The following is an 18414-nucleotide window of genomic DNA, read 5'->3' as shown; positions in this document are numbered from 1 at the left end:
GTGTTTTACATTGACACAGTTCAGTACAAGACAAATTATCTTCAAAACGCACAAATCCTACTGAACACTGATTAACCTGTGCACATGCACACCAAACCTTGAAGGAAGTCGGATGACATTTGACCTTCAAACAAGAACGGTTCAAGAGCAAAATTTCCTACTTTCCAACTAAAATTGTAGAAGCGACCGAAGAACCGATTTAGCTTCATGCGCATTCACCAGATTTTTCAATAGAGATCTCAACACGCGTAGTTAAAATGATGCTTCTCAAGGTGGAAGTTGGGCTTAGTTAGAGCATTTACAGGTGGCAAATTTCACACATAGCCTGTTCAGATTTTTATGGCAACGTTAAGACTTTTTCTTGGCATCTTACCACATTGCTATCAACCTGACGTCAAATGAATCATATATATCTTATGGTGATATATAGAATAAGTATTGAATTGAAGGGGGATAACTCATTGAATTGATAGGGTGTTTCTTTAAATACCTGTAGTAAGGATTCGTTGCCTAAAGTAAACAGAGATGATATAGTGTCGCATCCTGTAACAACATGTGCAGTCGGAAGGAACGAACATAAAACTGAATTCATTGACTCTCACAACTTAGGAATGTGACGCCGACAATACGTAGGGCTAGACACTATTCCTGTGTGAAACTACAATGCAGATATACGAGTCATTAAGCGAAAGCTTTAGTGGCATCATCAATAGTAACAACAGTAACGGTACCAATTTTACTGCACCAGATGCGAATTTCGACAACAAAATTATTCAGTGATGATCGAGATCAAAATGTTGAAAATCCAAAACTAATTAAAAAAAAATGAAGAGCTTATAAACCATAAAAAAAAAACAAATAGTATACCCAAAGCCATGCAGGAATCAGAGCTTAGCATGAAGGAGATATTATCCTTAATTTAAAATGATTTCAAACCTTTTGAAAAAAAAAAATTAAAAACGCATTATACGTTTTTTTCATTCCAGTACCGAAGTACTGGCTACCGGGCTGTTGATACCCTCGGGAGTAACAGTCCACCAGCAGAAGTATCGAGCAGTTGTAATATTAAAATTCAGGATACCTATTTTACTGCATCAGATGCGATATATATGGAACTGCTGAATACTATGTTAAATTTACCTTTGCTTTGTTGTAGTTGTATAATAATTGAATCGCTGTAATAATTCTACAACCTATATGGCGTTGTCAGTTTATTTTCGATTTATTAGTTTTTATGTCCCTCGGGTATCTTGAGCCTCTCTTTTATCAATTTATAACAATCTTTTGAAAAGCTTGTTATTTTGAAACAGAGGAGAGAACATCATAAAGGAAAGCATCATGAATTTTAAACGGATGTTAATTCTCTTTTTGCCTTATCTATGTTTATAACGGATTTGAATAGGTTTGACTTCAGCAGTACAGGGCTAAAGTAGATAAAAACAACTCATTGGAACATGTATACTAGTATAAGAAAAATACGGAACTCTTTGTACATTCAAAATGGAGAAGTCTACATAAAATTTGACAAAAACGCCAGCAAAAAATCCGAGTAACGCTAAAGAGTCATGTGAAGAAAGCACAAAAACAAATAAAAGGAAAACTGAGAATTAATAAAAAGTTCACAACTTCAGGACCTATTATCTATGGCTCGGGACCATCTTGTATTATTTGTGAAGTATGCATCAAGCTGATAAAATAAAGATATATAGTACCAATAAAAATCACCGACCTTTAACGTTTTATACAGATCAGACAGGAATCCGACTAAAAAAAATATTTACATCAATATATTGGCTTCAACAACATAAACACTATACAAGTGTTAAAACAATATGTCATATTGTTAAGTTTGTACAAAACGAGGTTGGATATCTTTTAACGTTATAATCTCTTCTGTTATTCCATTGAAACAAACACTCATTCCAAAAACAAAATTTAAAAAAACTTATAGAAGATACCAGACTTATAGTTCGTCTTTCTACAAAAGACAGTGACGCCCGAATCAAAAAAAAGTTAAAAGGCCGAATACAGTTCGAAGAGATGGGGCATTGAGAACAAAACATACCGAAAGGTTTTGCAAATACAGCTAATATATTTTTTTTCTGGTGTCGAAAATCCTAAGTATTTCGAACAATTTTAAGTTTTGTAAACAGTTCATTTACTAGTATTACCGTATCAATGATATATCGTGTCAACACGAAAATGCTGACTTCTTACAACGCAGTGTTCAATTCAGTTTGACAATACTAATTGCAATATTTTGACATTGTATAATTTTTTTTCTATTTGAATGTCTGTTTCATAAGTGAAAGTTATAACTATGCCATGCATTACTGTTCCAATATAAAATTAGATTTCTTTCTGAATTGAGGTTTTGATGAATCAGTCAATAGGTACATACAATGATGAATACTAGTAAATAGGTACATAAAATGCACATCAAAAGTTCCTTTAAAATATTTACCGTGTTTACTGAATTGTTAGGTAATAAGTGTTATTATTATACCTTACATATATTTCAAACAATTCTATTGGGTAAAACGTTATCACGTGACATGGAATAATTCAGTTAATTTTCATTCAATTGCAAGGAAGAACGAATAACCCTAAAAATGTACACCAGCGTTGAATAACCCTATTATTCACCGGCGAATAACCTTTTTAGTTTGTTGATTTGTACTCATGAAAATGACGTCACAGACGTAAATAAACAAAATGGCAACGTTCAAGTAACAGGAAGCCCATTGATCGAGAGAAGAGGAAATAAGGCTTTTGACGTGCATCTTGTGCCGATGATATCTCTAATAACGGTCCTTTTCAATACGGAGCCATCAATATTTTACAAAAAGAATCTACCTTTGTTGTACATACGAGAATTCTAAGACACAAATTACATGTATTTTTGAACGTCAACTTGTGTTTGTTACTGACTCAAGTAAGGGTAAGTGCTTTTACAATGATTCAAAATGCCCTTCCACTGTTATATATACACCGGTATAATAAAACAATTGTGGCCCCTTAGAAGCGATGAATATCCAAAATTGTCAACCCTTTAAAGTTATTTCACTTCGGGCTGCGCCCTCGGTGAAATAACCTTCTCGTGTTGACAATTTTGGATATTCACCTTTTCAACGGGCCATAATTGTATATTGTGCCGATTTAAATATAACTAGAAATTTGGTTGTCTTTAAAACCAATCTAGAAACCATTAATATTTTACCATACGTTACACACATGTCAATGTTGACAATGAATTAGAATTTCGTTACGTTGTAACATGTCATATCAGTTCGAGTGTATAGAATCCAGGATGTTTACACAACAGATACTCTGTAGATGTAGGCAACTAGTAGTCGTCAATGAGCAAATATGAACACGTATATTAATCTATAAACTGTCCCGACATGTGAAATATAGAATAATTTAAATGAAAAAAAACTCTGTGGCCTAATTGATGTACCAAGCAATAACCACAAAACACATATGATAAACGACGACCAATAACAACCACCGAATAACAGGTTCCTGACCTAGGATATAAAGGACAAAGCGAACATATCTACAAAGTTCCAATCTAGGAGTACTCTCTATTAAAATGTCATAAACATTAGTTTCTTTCTTTTTCAACGATGAAGATTAGAAATATTTCTAACAAGTTATTTTAGTGTGTACGCAATTACTATTGATTTAATGGATAACAGTCCAAATACAGTAAAGAAATCGACTCAGAGCAAGTAAAAAGTGTCATATCAAAAATAACGAACTGCAAGGAAAATTTAAAACAGAAAGTGGCAAAATCGATGGCTTAAACAAAATAAACGAATGGAAAACAACTGCCATATTCCCGACTTGGTACTGGCATTTCCTCATGTAGAAAAAAAGGTGGATTAAACCTTGTTTTATAGCTAAACCTCAAACTTAAATGAAAATAACACTGGTTCAAGTTTATGCGTCCTGAACAACTTTCTGAATTTACTTTCCTCGGTACACTAAAACAACACATGAAAAAAAACACGCTTTTGAGTCTCAGGCGATTTTCCCTATCAATCTTCATCAGAAACGCTCAAAGCCAAATATTTGAAAGCCAAGGGTATATAAGTAACGAAATAGTTGAAGTGCTATATGTTTAAAAGGCACCTAAATATAATAGCCAAATTGATCTAAGGTTAATTCATTTGAGGGCGTTGAAACCTTAGTTTCTTAATAGTTTAAGGAATGTTTTGTCATAAATCATGTCAGTACCAAAGCACTGACTAACTACTTAGCTGATGATACTCTCGGGAAGTCATAGTCCAGCACCTGTTGTATTTAACCAGTGTTTTGCAAAATGCAAAAATAAGGAACAACGACTGAAATCATCACTACAAAATTTGATAGAGATTAGGAAAATCTTGCCGTTGTATTTATCCGGTGTTTTGCAAAATGCAAAAATAAGGAACAACGACTGAAATCATCATTACCAAATTTGATAAAGATCCTTCTTCTTGATTTTCGTAGATTTATGATTCCAAATGCGCGTATTTACGGTATACGCAAAAAGTGTCTATATTTAATAAAAGTTTTTCGTTGGTAACCGTATATTATTCAATTTCATAGGACTGAGAAATAAAATAGTTTACTTCATGTATTCTCTATAGGCATTAATGAGCTGTCATGCGTTTGTTTTATGAAATGAGAGTTTAAAGCTCAACCAATTGAAATCATACGACTTTCTAATATGAAGTTTCAAGCTCCATTGAAAATTAATAAATTTCCAAAATGTTTATTGTGATGTTATTGAAATTTCAATTTCGATTAATTTCTTCTTTCTTTTATCAACGTATAAACTATATAAAATTAAAATAATTTATTCATGACAGGTATCAAAAGACCAATCTATCATACAATGAATCGATCACTTTGTTACATCGTCATAGAGTCACCACATTTCTTTGGTTAAAAGTGCTTGTGCAAAGGCGCTTTAACGTTAAACTAAAACAACACATTCTCAAATGGTATCGGAATATCAATGAATACTATGTTTTATATAAGGACAGCAGTTGTGTTTGCACTTTTTGCACAATATGTTGAAAGTTTTGATATTAAAACACAGAAGTTCAACACCAACACGAACAGAAGAATAGTTCAAAATGGAGCACAAGTTCATACAGGGAAAGCCAAATCCCGAATCCAGTGTGCCATAATGTGCACAAGTGATAGTACTTGCTGCTCGAGTACCTATGACCAAATCTTAGAACACTGTTCATTATTTTTGGCTTGCTGTCCTACAAAGGAATCCTCTACAGGATCATATACAAGTATAAAGACTCCTAATTTAGGTAAGATTATTACACAGTAATTGTAATCTATTATTATAAGACTATTTTAATATATTTCTTCTATTTTTATACCTTCGCACATAAAGGGATTATATAGTGATGCAAATGTCCGACCGTTCGTCTCTTCGTTAGTCAAAAGTGTGATGTCAAGAATAAACTCACCATAGATACCAGGATAATAATTAGATTTTGAAGTAAACCAGGAACAAACCTTTTTTTTTAATCTTAAAATCACATGTACCAAAATATCAAGTCAAGTAATATATTGAATGAGTTAAAAGGAAGAACGACAGAAATCGACACAACATAAGTTCGACCGTCAACCTTACAAATTGGTTGACGATACGATGTGTCAGTGTCTTAACACACTAGCGACATTTTTTTTTGCGGTCTTTAGATTCTATTATAGTCGTCTGATCTGTACATTTAACGATTATGACATTTAGACTGAGTGTGAAATTGCATGCATTGGAGAAGACACTTGTCCTGTCACACATCCAGTCTCCTTCTTTCGGAGTTCTAATTGTTCTTAATCAATTAACAGGATTTTAACACCGGTTTTCTACTGTCGCATTAATCTAGTTGAATCTAGTTTGCCCCACACTTAGTGTTAATTGACAATTTTCGGTCATATATGTCAATTAGGACAGGTTGATGATATCACAAATCACATTTATGTTATATAGTGCACAAGGTATAATAATGTAGATAAACAATTAAATAAATGTTATCTTATAAATATGAAATATTTGTTTAATTTTTGGGCCATCCATAAAAGTATGCATTCCTTTTCGTGTTTTTTTTTTTTTTATTTTATTTTGTCCTTTGTTATGTGATTTTAATAACGAATCTGATGATCATACTGAATTCAGTGTGGGCTAATTTTGTTGTTTTACGTAAGGTGGTACCTAACACTACAGGGAGATAACTCTTTAAAAATCAACTAAACGTTTTAATCACGTTGTATTGTTAAGGAAATATTAAGCTTCTCAATGATCAAAATTAGTGTTTGTCAAACTGCTATATAACCAGTGAATTTTTTCTGATAAAGTGGTTGGTTCAAATTATTTGAAATTTTTATATTTTTGTCAAAGGGTCAAAGTAAACATTTTGTCAAAATTTTAGGAAAATTAAACGAGCCAAATTAATATTAGTCAAGGTGTTGGGTACCACCTTAAATGCTAATCGTCTAAAAGTAAAATGTCTTTGTTTTTGTGGATACAATGTAGGTGTATTTACGTGTTTGATTTAAACCTGTTATTTTATTGTTCCTATCCAAGTTCGAATGATTCAATACTATGTATTAGGGTCATGATAAGAAGGTTTTTATTTTTGTAGTCTTAGACCTTTTTTCTCAATCTATTATTTTTAATTTAGCACACACTTATTCTCTATTCTATAGACCCCATTTATACTATCATGTGTATAATTTACCACTTGTCTCATAACCTTGATCAATGGTCAAAATAGTTTATATCCATCACTAAATAAAACTGCTCTCTGACTTGAATATAATACAACCATATTAGTAAAATTCACACACAAAGCTATCATTATTTCTTTTAAACCCTATAGCCAGATTGAATCGGGACTTATATATTTTATATTTTCAAATTTTAGTTGCTTAATATAAGAGACAGTTTATAAAACAAAATGTAAAATAACAAAAATACAGAATTCCAAGAGAAATTCAAAACGGAATGTCCTTTATAAAATGGCAAAACCAAAATCTTAAACACATCTTACGAACTGAAAACAACTGTCATATTCATGACTTGGTACAGGTCAGCTTGATATTTTATTATTTTCCTCGATACTGACACCGATAAACGACTAGAATATGACAAATGTAAGGATTTCAATTTTCCAATTGTCAATTTCCAGATTATCAGCATTAACATAGCATCTTCTAACATCAACAAGAATTTTTATATCTCAGTTAATACGTTGCACTCGTGTGTATGTTCATTCCAAACGGACTTCTTGAGCAGGTTGTGCTCTTTATATAAAACTTCTCCGACATGTTATAAGGAGAAACGCATGATTTTGACGCTACAATGGTTTGATGTCAACATAATAAAAATGTTGACCGATACGATAGGTCTATGTCTCAAACCACTAGCAACATGTGTTCGCAGTTTTAGAACATATATACCTGAATAGTTTTTAATTTAATTTACATTTTTAGAGGATTCCTATAGAGAATGGTGTAATTTTAGCATGTAAATTATGAGATTTGAACATCTGTAAACTACTGATGCCTTAATTTATGAAAATAAAATACAAACATAATATTGTTGGGTTCTTTGTAATATATAACGTTTTTGCCAATTTTTTGACAAGGAATAATATAAGACTGTTTTCATTTTTTGTTTGTACTTTGATATCCCATCTGATTTAGGATATTGTTTATTCATCTATGGTTACTCAATTTAGTTTAACCTCCATTTAAAATAATTAATTTGATATAATCCTTTTTCCTTGTAGTTGCTTACAAACTCTACAAACATGTACACAATTCAAATATATTGGTGACATTTTGTGCACTTTATCTTATATTGTGAAATTTAATTGATGTACCAAGTATACGGCACAATATGCAGTTTTTGACATAACATGTCTTCACTAATGCTCAAAATCAAGATATTAGGACAATAAGACACCTGTTTCGTTGAAGAGTTCATATACCCCCAAAAAAGACCAAACGTAAACAAAATCGTTCTATTCAGACGAAATTGCTGTTAACAAGTCCATTAAATGTTGTCTACATTATGAGCACTAATACTTATAATTTTGATGTGTATTATCATATTAATTTGTTTTCAACTATTGCATCATAATACTACACGTATATAGTAATTTCCTTTTTACCAGCTAAGGTCTTTTCTCCTACACCAACCGACTGCAGCGAATTTCCTCTTGGAACATGTACTGGGGTACATACTATCCAGCCAGAAAACGGTCCAACCATAACTGTGTTTTGTGACATGGACACTGATGGTGGAGGGTGGACGGTAAGTTGAATTTTTCTGTCAATAAAAAAAAGAAATATTAAAAATAAAGGCACCAGTAGTATACCGCTGTTCAGTCGTCTTAAATCGATTTAACTGAAACAAATTCGGGTCACAAACTAAAACCGAGGGAAACACATCAACTATAAGAGAAAAACAACGGAACAACATAAATACTGAACTGCTACAATAACAAACTCCAACATACATAGAACCGCACTATTTGATAACAACTGCCATATTCCTGACTTGGTACATGACATGTTAAGAAAAAAAGGTGCGTTGAACCAGGTTGTATGGCTAGCCAAACCTCCCGCTTATATGGCAATAAAACTGTATTCATTTTTTTCATTGAAGCGCAGTTATAGAAAAAAAAATGCATTTACTCTATATCTAATAATAAGACATTGTTTATTCAATTAATTTTATTTTTTTATAAAATGTCATTCTTAAAGATATCGTTAAAAAAGGTGTATCAAAAATATTAACTGAAGTGTTTTAACAGTACGTACGATCACTTAGAGTGTATGACAAACTGAAAACTTGCAACTTGTCACCAATGGTAGCTAGAGTATATCTATCTCGTCACGATACTTTAAAGGTAGTTTTAAACAAACTTAGAATATTGAAGACGTGAAAATTTGCTTATCATTGAAGGCCGTATGGTGACCTAAAATGACTTAAAACCACTCAATTTTGACTGTGTTGGATAATGGTTGCATTGAAATCATACCACATCTCCTTATTTTATACTTATCAAACATTTTTACTTTTTTATTTTTTTATTTTATATGTATCTATATGTTTGCCTTGCATTCGATGACCCTTTCATAAGTTTGTATCCTGTGAACCTAAAGGATGATAACACAGAGACCTGAATACTAGCGTCATTTGAGGCTTTTTGTCTTGAATTTATGAACAAATGCTTAAAAAAACATTAACAAACGCGTTGAGATTTGCCATTCACTTTAAAACTTAGTTAGTTGCCATCTGATTAAAATACAGATTTGCTGGTCCTCATTTAATTTCAACCAACTAACATATTTCTGTTCTCCCTTCTGTTCTGATAATATTACGTTAACAGAGAAAAGTCTGCCTCTACATTTTGTTAATTTAAACATGAAGTGTGAATAATAACCTAAAAACCCGAGGATTCCGAAAAGGTCTTAGAAAAATTAATCACAACGGAGAAGTGCCAGTCCTCAAATCAAAGGATGGACATAAGTTCTGTATTGTATATGTCTTGGTTTCAACAATTACGTTGTACCACAGTTATAACTTTGCAATCGAGTAACATGCAATGCATGTATACACGACCATTCCTAACATCTATGCATCTAACGTCAATGCATCTTGTCTAACTGTATCTGGATTTGTTGTGATGCCAATTTCAAAGTGTTTCTATCCCCAGGTAGTGATTGCTTTATACGTATGTGGCGAAATTTGTTTCGTCTTTACGGTTTTTAATGATCTTCAACTTCGTATTTGATTTTGGAATTCCAACTTTTGTATATGAGCGCCACTGATGAGTCTCATGTAAAGGAAACGCTCGTCTGGTGTTCTAAATTAGAATCCGGTATATTTTATGAGTCTTTACAATCCTACCGTTGGTTTTTTATGTTTCTCTTCTGGTTGTGTTGCAGATGTTGCAACTAAACTTTGTGTCCTTTATGCATAGAAATTCGGGAATAAAAAGCACGAACAAGCTGCCTTCATCAATGACCGTCTAGAAACAAATTGTCCTACACGTTGTCTTTATTTGAAGACCAATACCGAGAGAAGGTTTTTTCAGTTCTGCCTTCTTTTGTTTTCTTCAGAATATGACTGTACCAAGTCAGAGTATGTATGACATTTGTTTTTCCAGATGTCCGTTGTTTAATATAGTTGAGCAATTGATTTTATCAAGTTTTATGGTCTTTCCCTTTTTTTAAATTTTGGATTTATTTTTTTTGGGGAGTTGACAATTTTCTTTCGAACATATGATGTGAAAATTAGAAATTGAAAATTGAATTTTGTCATACTAGTAGCACAAACTGTACAAAAAAATTGAAAAAAAAGATCGTTTGCAAATATAATAATTATTTATGTAAACTTTTTTCATAAGTATACTATTATTTGCATGACGTTGGGTCTTAAAATCTTCGTTTATATTCAAAATACTTTGTATCTATAGACAATTCAAAGACGATTTGATGGAAGTATTGATTTCTATAGAGATTGGGAGGATTACAAACTTGGATTTGGGGATATAGCGGGAGAACATTGGCTAGGTAAGATATTTCAATTAGCATTTAGTTTTTATTTCCGGGTTTGTACTAACATGAGCAACACGACGGGTGCCACATGTGAAGTAGGATCTGTTTATCCTTCCGGAGCACCTGAGATCACATCCAGTTTTTTATTGGGTTCGTTTTGCTAAGTCTTCAGTTTTCTATAAACACAGAGAACGGTGTTGCCCACAACAATCACGGTATTAATAGTTAAGGTGTTGGTAAGTGGTTCTCCTCATTATAAACGTTGGTTTTATCCTTTTTGTATTGATTGCAGGTGCTTGATACCTTATTTAGTATTGTTTTAGTACTGAATCTTGGTAAATCTCGGTAGAAAAAAAAGCTTCACACATTACATTTTGTTTTATACATTGTTGGAGACATTTCTTTAAGTTTTAATGTCTTTTTTGTTTCAGAGGGAACGATTCCTCGCCGATTTATTTTTATTAAAACAATCTATTTCATTGAACACAAATATCTATGAATTTTTAAGGTTTAAAGCAGTATATCGACAGAATATGTACCGCTAATTATCTATAAATTAATATCTATTTCAAAAGGAAATGACAATCTCCATTGTATTCTTCGACAACAACAAAATTACCAAGTCCGATTTGATCTTGAAGATGTCAATAAAAATACAGCGTATGCTGTGTACGATACCATATTTGTGGGGAGTGCGTTCACTGACTACCAACTCACAATTACAGGTTACAGTGGAACAGCAGGTAATCATTATGATGTTCTTTCCATTAGCAATCGAAACATTTCTGGATTCCATTAATATGTCCCCCAGAACTAGAAATTAAAGAAACAACAGTCTCATCGTCCTCCGCCTAATTTTTAGACTAGAACATCGAGTTTGACATAAGCGGTCATCTCAGTACCAGAATCTTCGACAAACGAGACGATTTTGGTTATAAATTATCAATTTCCCACACCTTAGTAGCAATATACTAACTTCGCCTGTATATGGGATATATATTTCCCAACTTATTCGTTATTCAAAAAATTGCAGCTGCTACTCAGACTTTGTAAAACGTCACAAGTGTTCGAGTTGAAAGTTGATGAAACAGGGGTATGTCAAAGAATGTCTCGTCCTTTTTCTAAAAACCGTTCATCAGAAGGTACCAAGACCTGTTGACAAATATTCCGTATCAACTTCACAAATAATACACGATGGTCTTAAAGTATAGATTTTGGGTAATGACGTTGTTCATCATCTTAATAACTTGTTATAGTGTTCTTTTTTTTTTTTTGCTTAATGAATATTACTTTTGCTGTTTGGTCTGTTTTTTGTGACTTCCATTTGACGTGGCTCTGTTCTTGTGCATCCCGTCATTGTATTGTTGTGTTATGGTAAATTTTTGTATTCTTGCCTTTCATTTTTGCTAATGTACTTTATTACATATGACGTGGCTCTGTACTTATACATCCCGTCATTGATTAGGGACTTTCCTTTTTTAATTTTCCTCGGAGTTCAGTATTTTTGTGATTTTACTTTTTTCTGTACTTATACACCCCGTCATTGTGTTATTGTGCTATGGTAAATTTTTGTATTCCTGTCTTTCATTTTTGTTAATGTGCTTTGTCTCAATGCCTTTTTGTGTTTCTTTGTTTCATATTTGCTTGTTTTTAAAGTGATTTAGATTATAACACAATGTTGACTGTTGTACCCCTATTTTTGACATTTTACCCATTATCATGATTATGACTGTTTGTTTTGTTTACACATCGTTGTCAATATAATGGAATTGTATGCGACTGTTGCTATAAAACCAGGTTTAGTCCACCTTTTTCTACATAAGAAAATGCCTGTACCAAGTCAGGAATATGACAGTTGTTATCCATTCGTTTGATGTGTTTGATCTTTTGATTTTTCCATTTGATTACGGACTTTCCGTTTAGAATTTTTGTATTTTTGTTATTTTACTTTTTAAACTTATAATTGCACAGGATTAAGTCCCATTGTAAAGTTGTTATTTAAACGTAGCCTAAAAATTGATACTGAAAACTGTTATGGTAAAACCTAAGAAATGGAATGTGTATTATTTGTAAGTTTACCTTTTATTGCCTGTAAAATGAATCACATAAATTAAATAAAAGGGGTTAATGATTTTTTATGCGGAAATGTAAAGGCAATGCGTGCAAACGTAATGTACCGATCGTTGATAATTAATTAGGGACCTATTATGTGGAGGTGTGAAAATGAAGGGTTAATTCTCAATAGTATGCTGAATTTTTCCGAAAATTATAACGTATTGCTACCCTGTTGCCAAATTTCAAATGATTTGTCATCTATTTTGATTATTACTAACATATTAAAACCTATAGCCACCTTATGTAAATTCAAATTATACCTTCGTACATGTTTTACCCCCTTCTCTGCATGAAAAACCACTAAAAAGGATCAACATGAAGAACCAATTTCTGTGATTGTACTTATAAAAAAGAAGATGTGGTATGATTGCCAATTATCAAACGACATACAATTTAACAGTTATAGGTCACCGTACGGCCTTCAACAATGAGCAAAGCCCATACAGCATAGTCAGCTATAAACGGCCCCGAAATGACAAATGTAAAGCAATTCAAACGAGAAAACTAACAGCCTAATTAATACACAAAACAACGAATGAAAAACAAATATGTAACACAGCAACAAACGACAACCATTGAATTACAGGCTCCTGACTTGGGACAGACACATACATACAGAATGTGGTAAGGTTAAACATGTTAGCGCGATCCCAACCCTCCCCATAATCTGGGACAGTGGTGTGACAGTACAACATAAGAACGAACTATAAAAATCAGTTGAAAAAGGATTAACTCATCAGATGGATACAAATTGAAATACATATAACAAAACACAGTGGACGTGACTGGGTACTTGTACATCCCAACAACAAACAGACAGTAAGTACAGATCTGAGAGTACTTGCAGTTACTGACAGCTAGTTAAAAGCCAATAACAACTAATAAAAAAAATAATGCATCTAAGACTATATAGCATTGATATGGTCCTTGTTTTCTTGATTGAATATCACGAACCTAGATGCATGCGTTATAATCAAAAATCTCAACTGTTTCTTGTTTTTTATTAGTCGGTTCTTTTTAAGACTGAGTAAACAATCAATTGAAGTAAAACTATATTTGTATGTCTGGGCAAATATTAAATTAGCACTACCAATTCAGCAATTGTTATTTTGGAAAACGAAATTTTGCCCTTTCAAAATTGATCTCTCAAAGAATTCTGTTTCTTAACGTGCTGTGGGTGTGGCAGTATTTACACGAAACAATGGATTTCACGTCATAATTTTGACCGCACGTGGCTGGAATTTATATCCCACATAGCCAAACGGACGCCTCTCGATGATAAGCGTTTTACTGCTGTTCGGACAAGACCAAGGAATGACCATTTTTCTATAACCTAGTCAACCGTTTGGATTTGCAAGTGCAATATATGTACACTAAGAATTTCATGAGCTCGTTTGAATTTTTGCCTTCAGACTTCAAAGACAAATGAAATTCAAAAATTTGTTAGCCATATGTCATCCTTTGCTCTGTTCATACCTGTTGACCGTGTAATTATTTATAAAAGATGAAATATTTTGAAAGTAAATGTTGATGACAATCCCCTGTAAATGAATGGGTCCGGCCTTGTCAATGATACCTGTACGTAATGCGACGGGAATACACTTGCTTGCAAGTCAATCATATACCTCCAATTTTCTATTAAAAAAAATGCTGTCAGATGTGCTTTGGATAAAACATTTGAATTATGGTTGTGGATGACTGATAATTTCGTGGTTTACCTTTCGTTAAAGTTTACAGATAAAGAGTTACAATATTACATTTGTGACGTCAACAAACTATACAGCGATTTTTGTCGGAAAGCAACGAATTTGATATATATTTTGTGAAACAAACGATAAAGTAAAAATGAAATAATTCAGCATGAACGTGTGATCCATAGATACATATGTGTGTAAATTTTTAGGATGTTCACGAAAACTCCACAAAAGAACGACAACCGGAAAAAAGTTTTCCGCAATGTTTTGAAGATTAGCTGAACGAAAGTGGTATTGATTCAAATCGACTCTTCAATCATTATGATATAAACAATTTAAACCAGTTCATAACCTCAAGACATTGATTAAGAATCTAAAACTAACCGATGTCTGGAGAGGCAGAAACATAAATGAAACCCAATTTACCTGGCGAAGAAAAAATTATCAGAATCTACAAGAATTGATTACTTTTTAGTAAGTGATGAAGTTAATAAAAATTGCATTTCATGCGATATAAGACCAATAGTTCTTCAACACACTGATCATTACGCCGTTTCATTAAAAATCAACATAAATAGAAACTCAAAGGGGCGAGGTTACTGAAAATTAAACAGTAGCATCCTAGATGATAAACAGTATCAGAAATTATTTCAAAGTTGATTAATACATATAAAACAAAAGCAGAAACATCTCTAAACCTAGATATTTTATGGGATAATTTTAAAGTTCAGGTAAGGGATTATACCATTCAATACTGTAAAATAAAAGCAAATATTAAAAAAGATAATATTGAAATTTTAGAAAACACATTAAAAACATTATCTGCTGAAATTGATTGTGACAGCAATACACATGAGAGGAAAATTAACCTAAAACAAAATATAGAAAAACAATTAGCAAGCTTATATAATGAAAACAATTAAAGGAAATATAATAAGATCACGTGTGAAATGGCTAGAAGAAGGGGAGAAAAACACATCCTTTTTTCTTGGCCTAGAAAAAACAAGGCAAAGTAAAAAAAACTATAACTCAACTGTATGATGAAAATAAATAGGTAACATATGACCAAAACAAAATAATAAATCTAGAAGTTAATTATTATACTAAATTATATACTTCAACAAAACCTGACACAGAAGAGGTAAGAAAGTACTTTAGAACTATTAAAGAAAGTAAAAAAATTAATGAAAATGAAAGCAATATATGTGAAGGAAAAATTACTATAAGTGAATGCACAGAGGCTATATTTAAAATGAAACTGAACAAAGCCCCAGGTTTGGACGGACTAAATGTTGAGTTTTATAGAAAATTCTGGGAACAAATTAAAGATTTGATAGTACCCGTTTTCAATTATTGCTTTAAAAAAGGTGAATTAACCAACTCCCAAAAAATTGGAGCTATATCTCTTTTGTATAAAAAAAATGATCCACTCTCCCTTGATAACTATAGACCTATCACATTATTAAATTATGATGTTAAATTATTAGCCTATGCCTTAGCGCAAAGATTAAAATCAGTACTTCCAAAAATAATTCACTCTGATCAAAAAGGTTACATAAAAAACAGATACATAGGATTTAATATTAGACAAATCAAAGACATCATTGATTATTCTGAAAAATTTAAAGTAGATGGTGCAATTTTATTATTAGACTTTACTAAAGCTTTCGACTCACTGGAGTGGTGTTTTATGTTTGAATCTTTAAACAAAATTGGTTTTAAAAAGGAATTCATTAAATGGGTTGAAACTATGTATACAGATATAAAAGGGTGTATTTTAAATAATGGATGGGTGTCTGCCCCCTTCAATACATTCCGTGGGATTAGACAAGGGTGTCCGTTATCCTCGTTAATTTTTGTTTTATCTGTTGAAATAATGGCAATTAAATTAAGGGAAAATAACAAACTAAAAGGATTTGAAATCAAATTAGATGAAAAATCTTGCTCGCTAAAAATATGTCAGTTGGCAGACGATACTCAATTGTTTTTAAAAACACGCAAAGAAATAAGTATAGCCCTTAACATTATTGAAACTTTTGGAAGCCTTTTTGGACTTAAATTGAATAGAAATAAAACAGAAGGTTTGTGGCTTGGGAAACTTAAACATTCAAAAGATAAATTTGAAAATATAAACTGGAAACAAGACCACATTAAAAGTCTAGGAATATATTTTGGATACAATTATCAAGAATGTCATAAATTAAATACAGAAAAGCAAACAGACAAATGTGAAAAATTAATTCAAGGATGGAACAAACGAAACTTAACATTAATAGGAAAGATAACTGTAAGTCTTTAATTTTACCAAGCCTAACATACATTGCATCAAGTATGATAATAACACAGGAAATAAAGCAAAAGTTCCAGAATTTAGTATATAGTTTTATATGGAGTGGAAAAAAAGATAAAGTTAAACGTACTATATTATGTAAACCATATCTTGAGGGAGGATTACAAATGATTGATTTAGACTGCTATCTTAAATCATTACAAATCAGATGGGTTTTAAAACTAATCAAAAAGGAAAATGATAACTGAAAAATTATTCCAAGATTTTACCTTGATAAATTTGGGAAAGATTTTCTTTTATTCAGAATGAACTTAACAAATGTTAATTTGCTTAATAAAATAGATTATAAATCTTTACCTGAATTCTATAAACAATTAATTAAAACATGGGTAGAAATAAAAGGAGGTCAAACAATCATACCAAGAAACTTTCTTCAGGTTAGAAAACAACTTATATGGGGAAATCATCTTATCAAAGAAAATGGGAAATGTCTGTTCTTTCAAAACTGATTAATAGTAATATTTTGTACATCAATAATATATAAGATGAAAACGGATACATCTCATCAGAAACTGTACAAAAAAATTTAAAGAATAAACAAGATTGGATTAGAGAATTTTCATTAGTTAAAAAAGCTATACCAAAGCACTGGCAAAATATTTTAAAACAAGAAAGCTCTTACAAAACTGTTGTCAATATAAAAACATCAGTGAAGTTAAATATACTACTAAAACATGAAATTTCACCAGATATGAGTAACAAAGAAGTATATACTTTCTTGCAAAGTCAATTTACACATGATAAACCGACAGGAGTTTTAATGTGGGAAAGAATTCTTCATAAAAAAAAGACTACAAAATTGAAGTCCACATTTAACTTTATTTTTAACTACCTTGAAAACAACAAATTTAAAATGTTTAAATGGAAAATAATACATTATATATTAGCCTGTAATGAATTACTTTATCAATGGAAAATAGTACCAAGTGGTTTGTGCTTCTATTGTAAGCAACATGATGATTATAAACACTTTTTTTTTCCTGTTCATATAATGTTCATTATTGGCACAAAGTTGACCAGCTATTAGCATTTTTAAAAATTGATAAGCATATACTTAGTCTTGAAAGTTTAGTAACTGGCTATAAAATTGATGATGAAGCTTATTTTGATATGAACTATCTATTAACTATAATTTTCTTTTCCATCTATAAAGCATATTATATGTCTGACAAGAAAGATAAGGTAATTGATATCTTCAAAATCTTCAAAAATGAAATCTGGGACATTATTAACATAAATAAAATCAGAAGCAAAAAAAACAAGAAAATAATACTTAAAACAAGGGAATATTTCGAATTCCTTTAAATGAAATGACAATTATTAGATACAAGTCTTAGCTGTGACCTCATTAATACATGACTGCACATGTGTCCAGTCAATTGGTGTGCATCAACTGAAATTCGCAATTTTTCTCTTTTATAATTTATTACAGCTACACTGAATTAGAATTGTTATTAAATATGTTTATTCCTGTTCACAATGCAAAATTATAATGAGCAGGAGAGCGAGCAGAATACACAACACAATGCAACGTTACTGCAAACATGTATAATTTGAAAACCACGTGTACTTTCGATCAACTTTCGATCTTCGGCTTTATCATAGAAATCAACATTAACTGTTAAAAAATAATGTGTGAAAAAAAAACATTTTTACCTCATCATCCAAGAC

The 18414-nt window shown here is 31.6% G+C and overlaps 1 protein-coding gene across 1 annotated transcript in view; it reads left to right on the top strand.

Moving 5' to 3' along the window:
- The first annotated feature begins 5285 nt into the window (after window positions 1-5285).
- Window positions 5286-18414, top strand: part of LOC127723017 (fibrinogen C domain-containing protein 1-B-like) — a 39407-nt gene continuing 26278 nt past the window's right edge. Inside the window, exons 1-2 of the mRNA XM_052229424.1 lie at window positions 5286-5318; window positions 8193-8332. Coding sequence (XP_052085384.1) covers window positions 8306-8332 — 27 coding nt within the window. The 5' untranslated portion in view covers window positions 5286-5318; window positions 8193-8305. The remainder of the gene's footprint in view (window positions 5319-8192; window positions 8333-18414) is intronic.

The sequence above is a fragment of the Mytilus californianus genome, unplaced genomic scaffold (assembly GCF_021869535.1).
Source record: "Mytilus californianus isolate M0D057914Y unplaced genomic scaffold, xbMytCali1.0.p SCAF_13, whole genome shotgun sequence".
NCBI classification, from domain to species: domain Eukaryota; kingdom Metazoa; phylum Mollusca; class Bivalvia; order Mytilida; family Mytilidae; genus Mytilus; species Mytilus californianus.
Note: the sequence above shows the minus strand (reverse complement) of the source record. Positions and strands in the feature narration are given on the sequence as shown.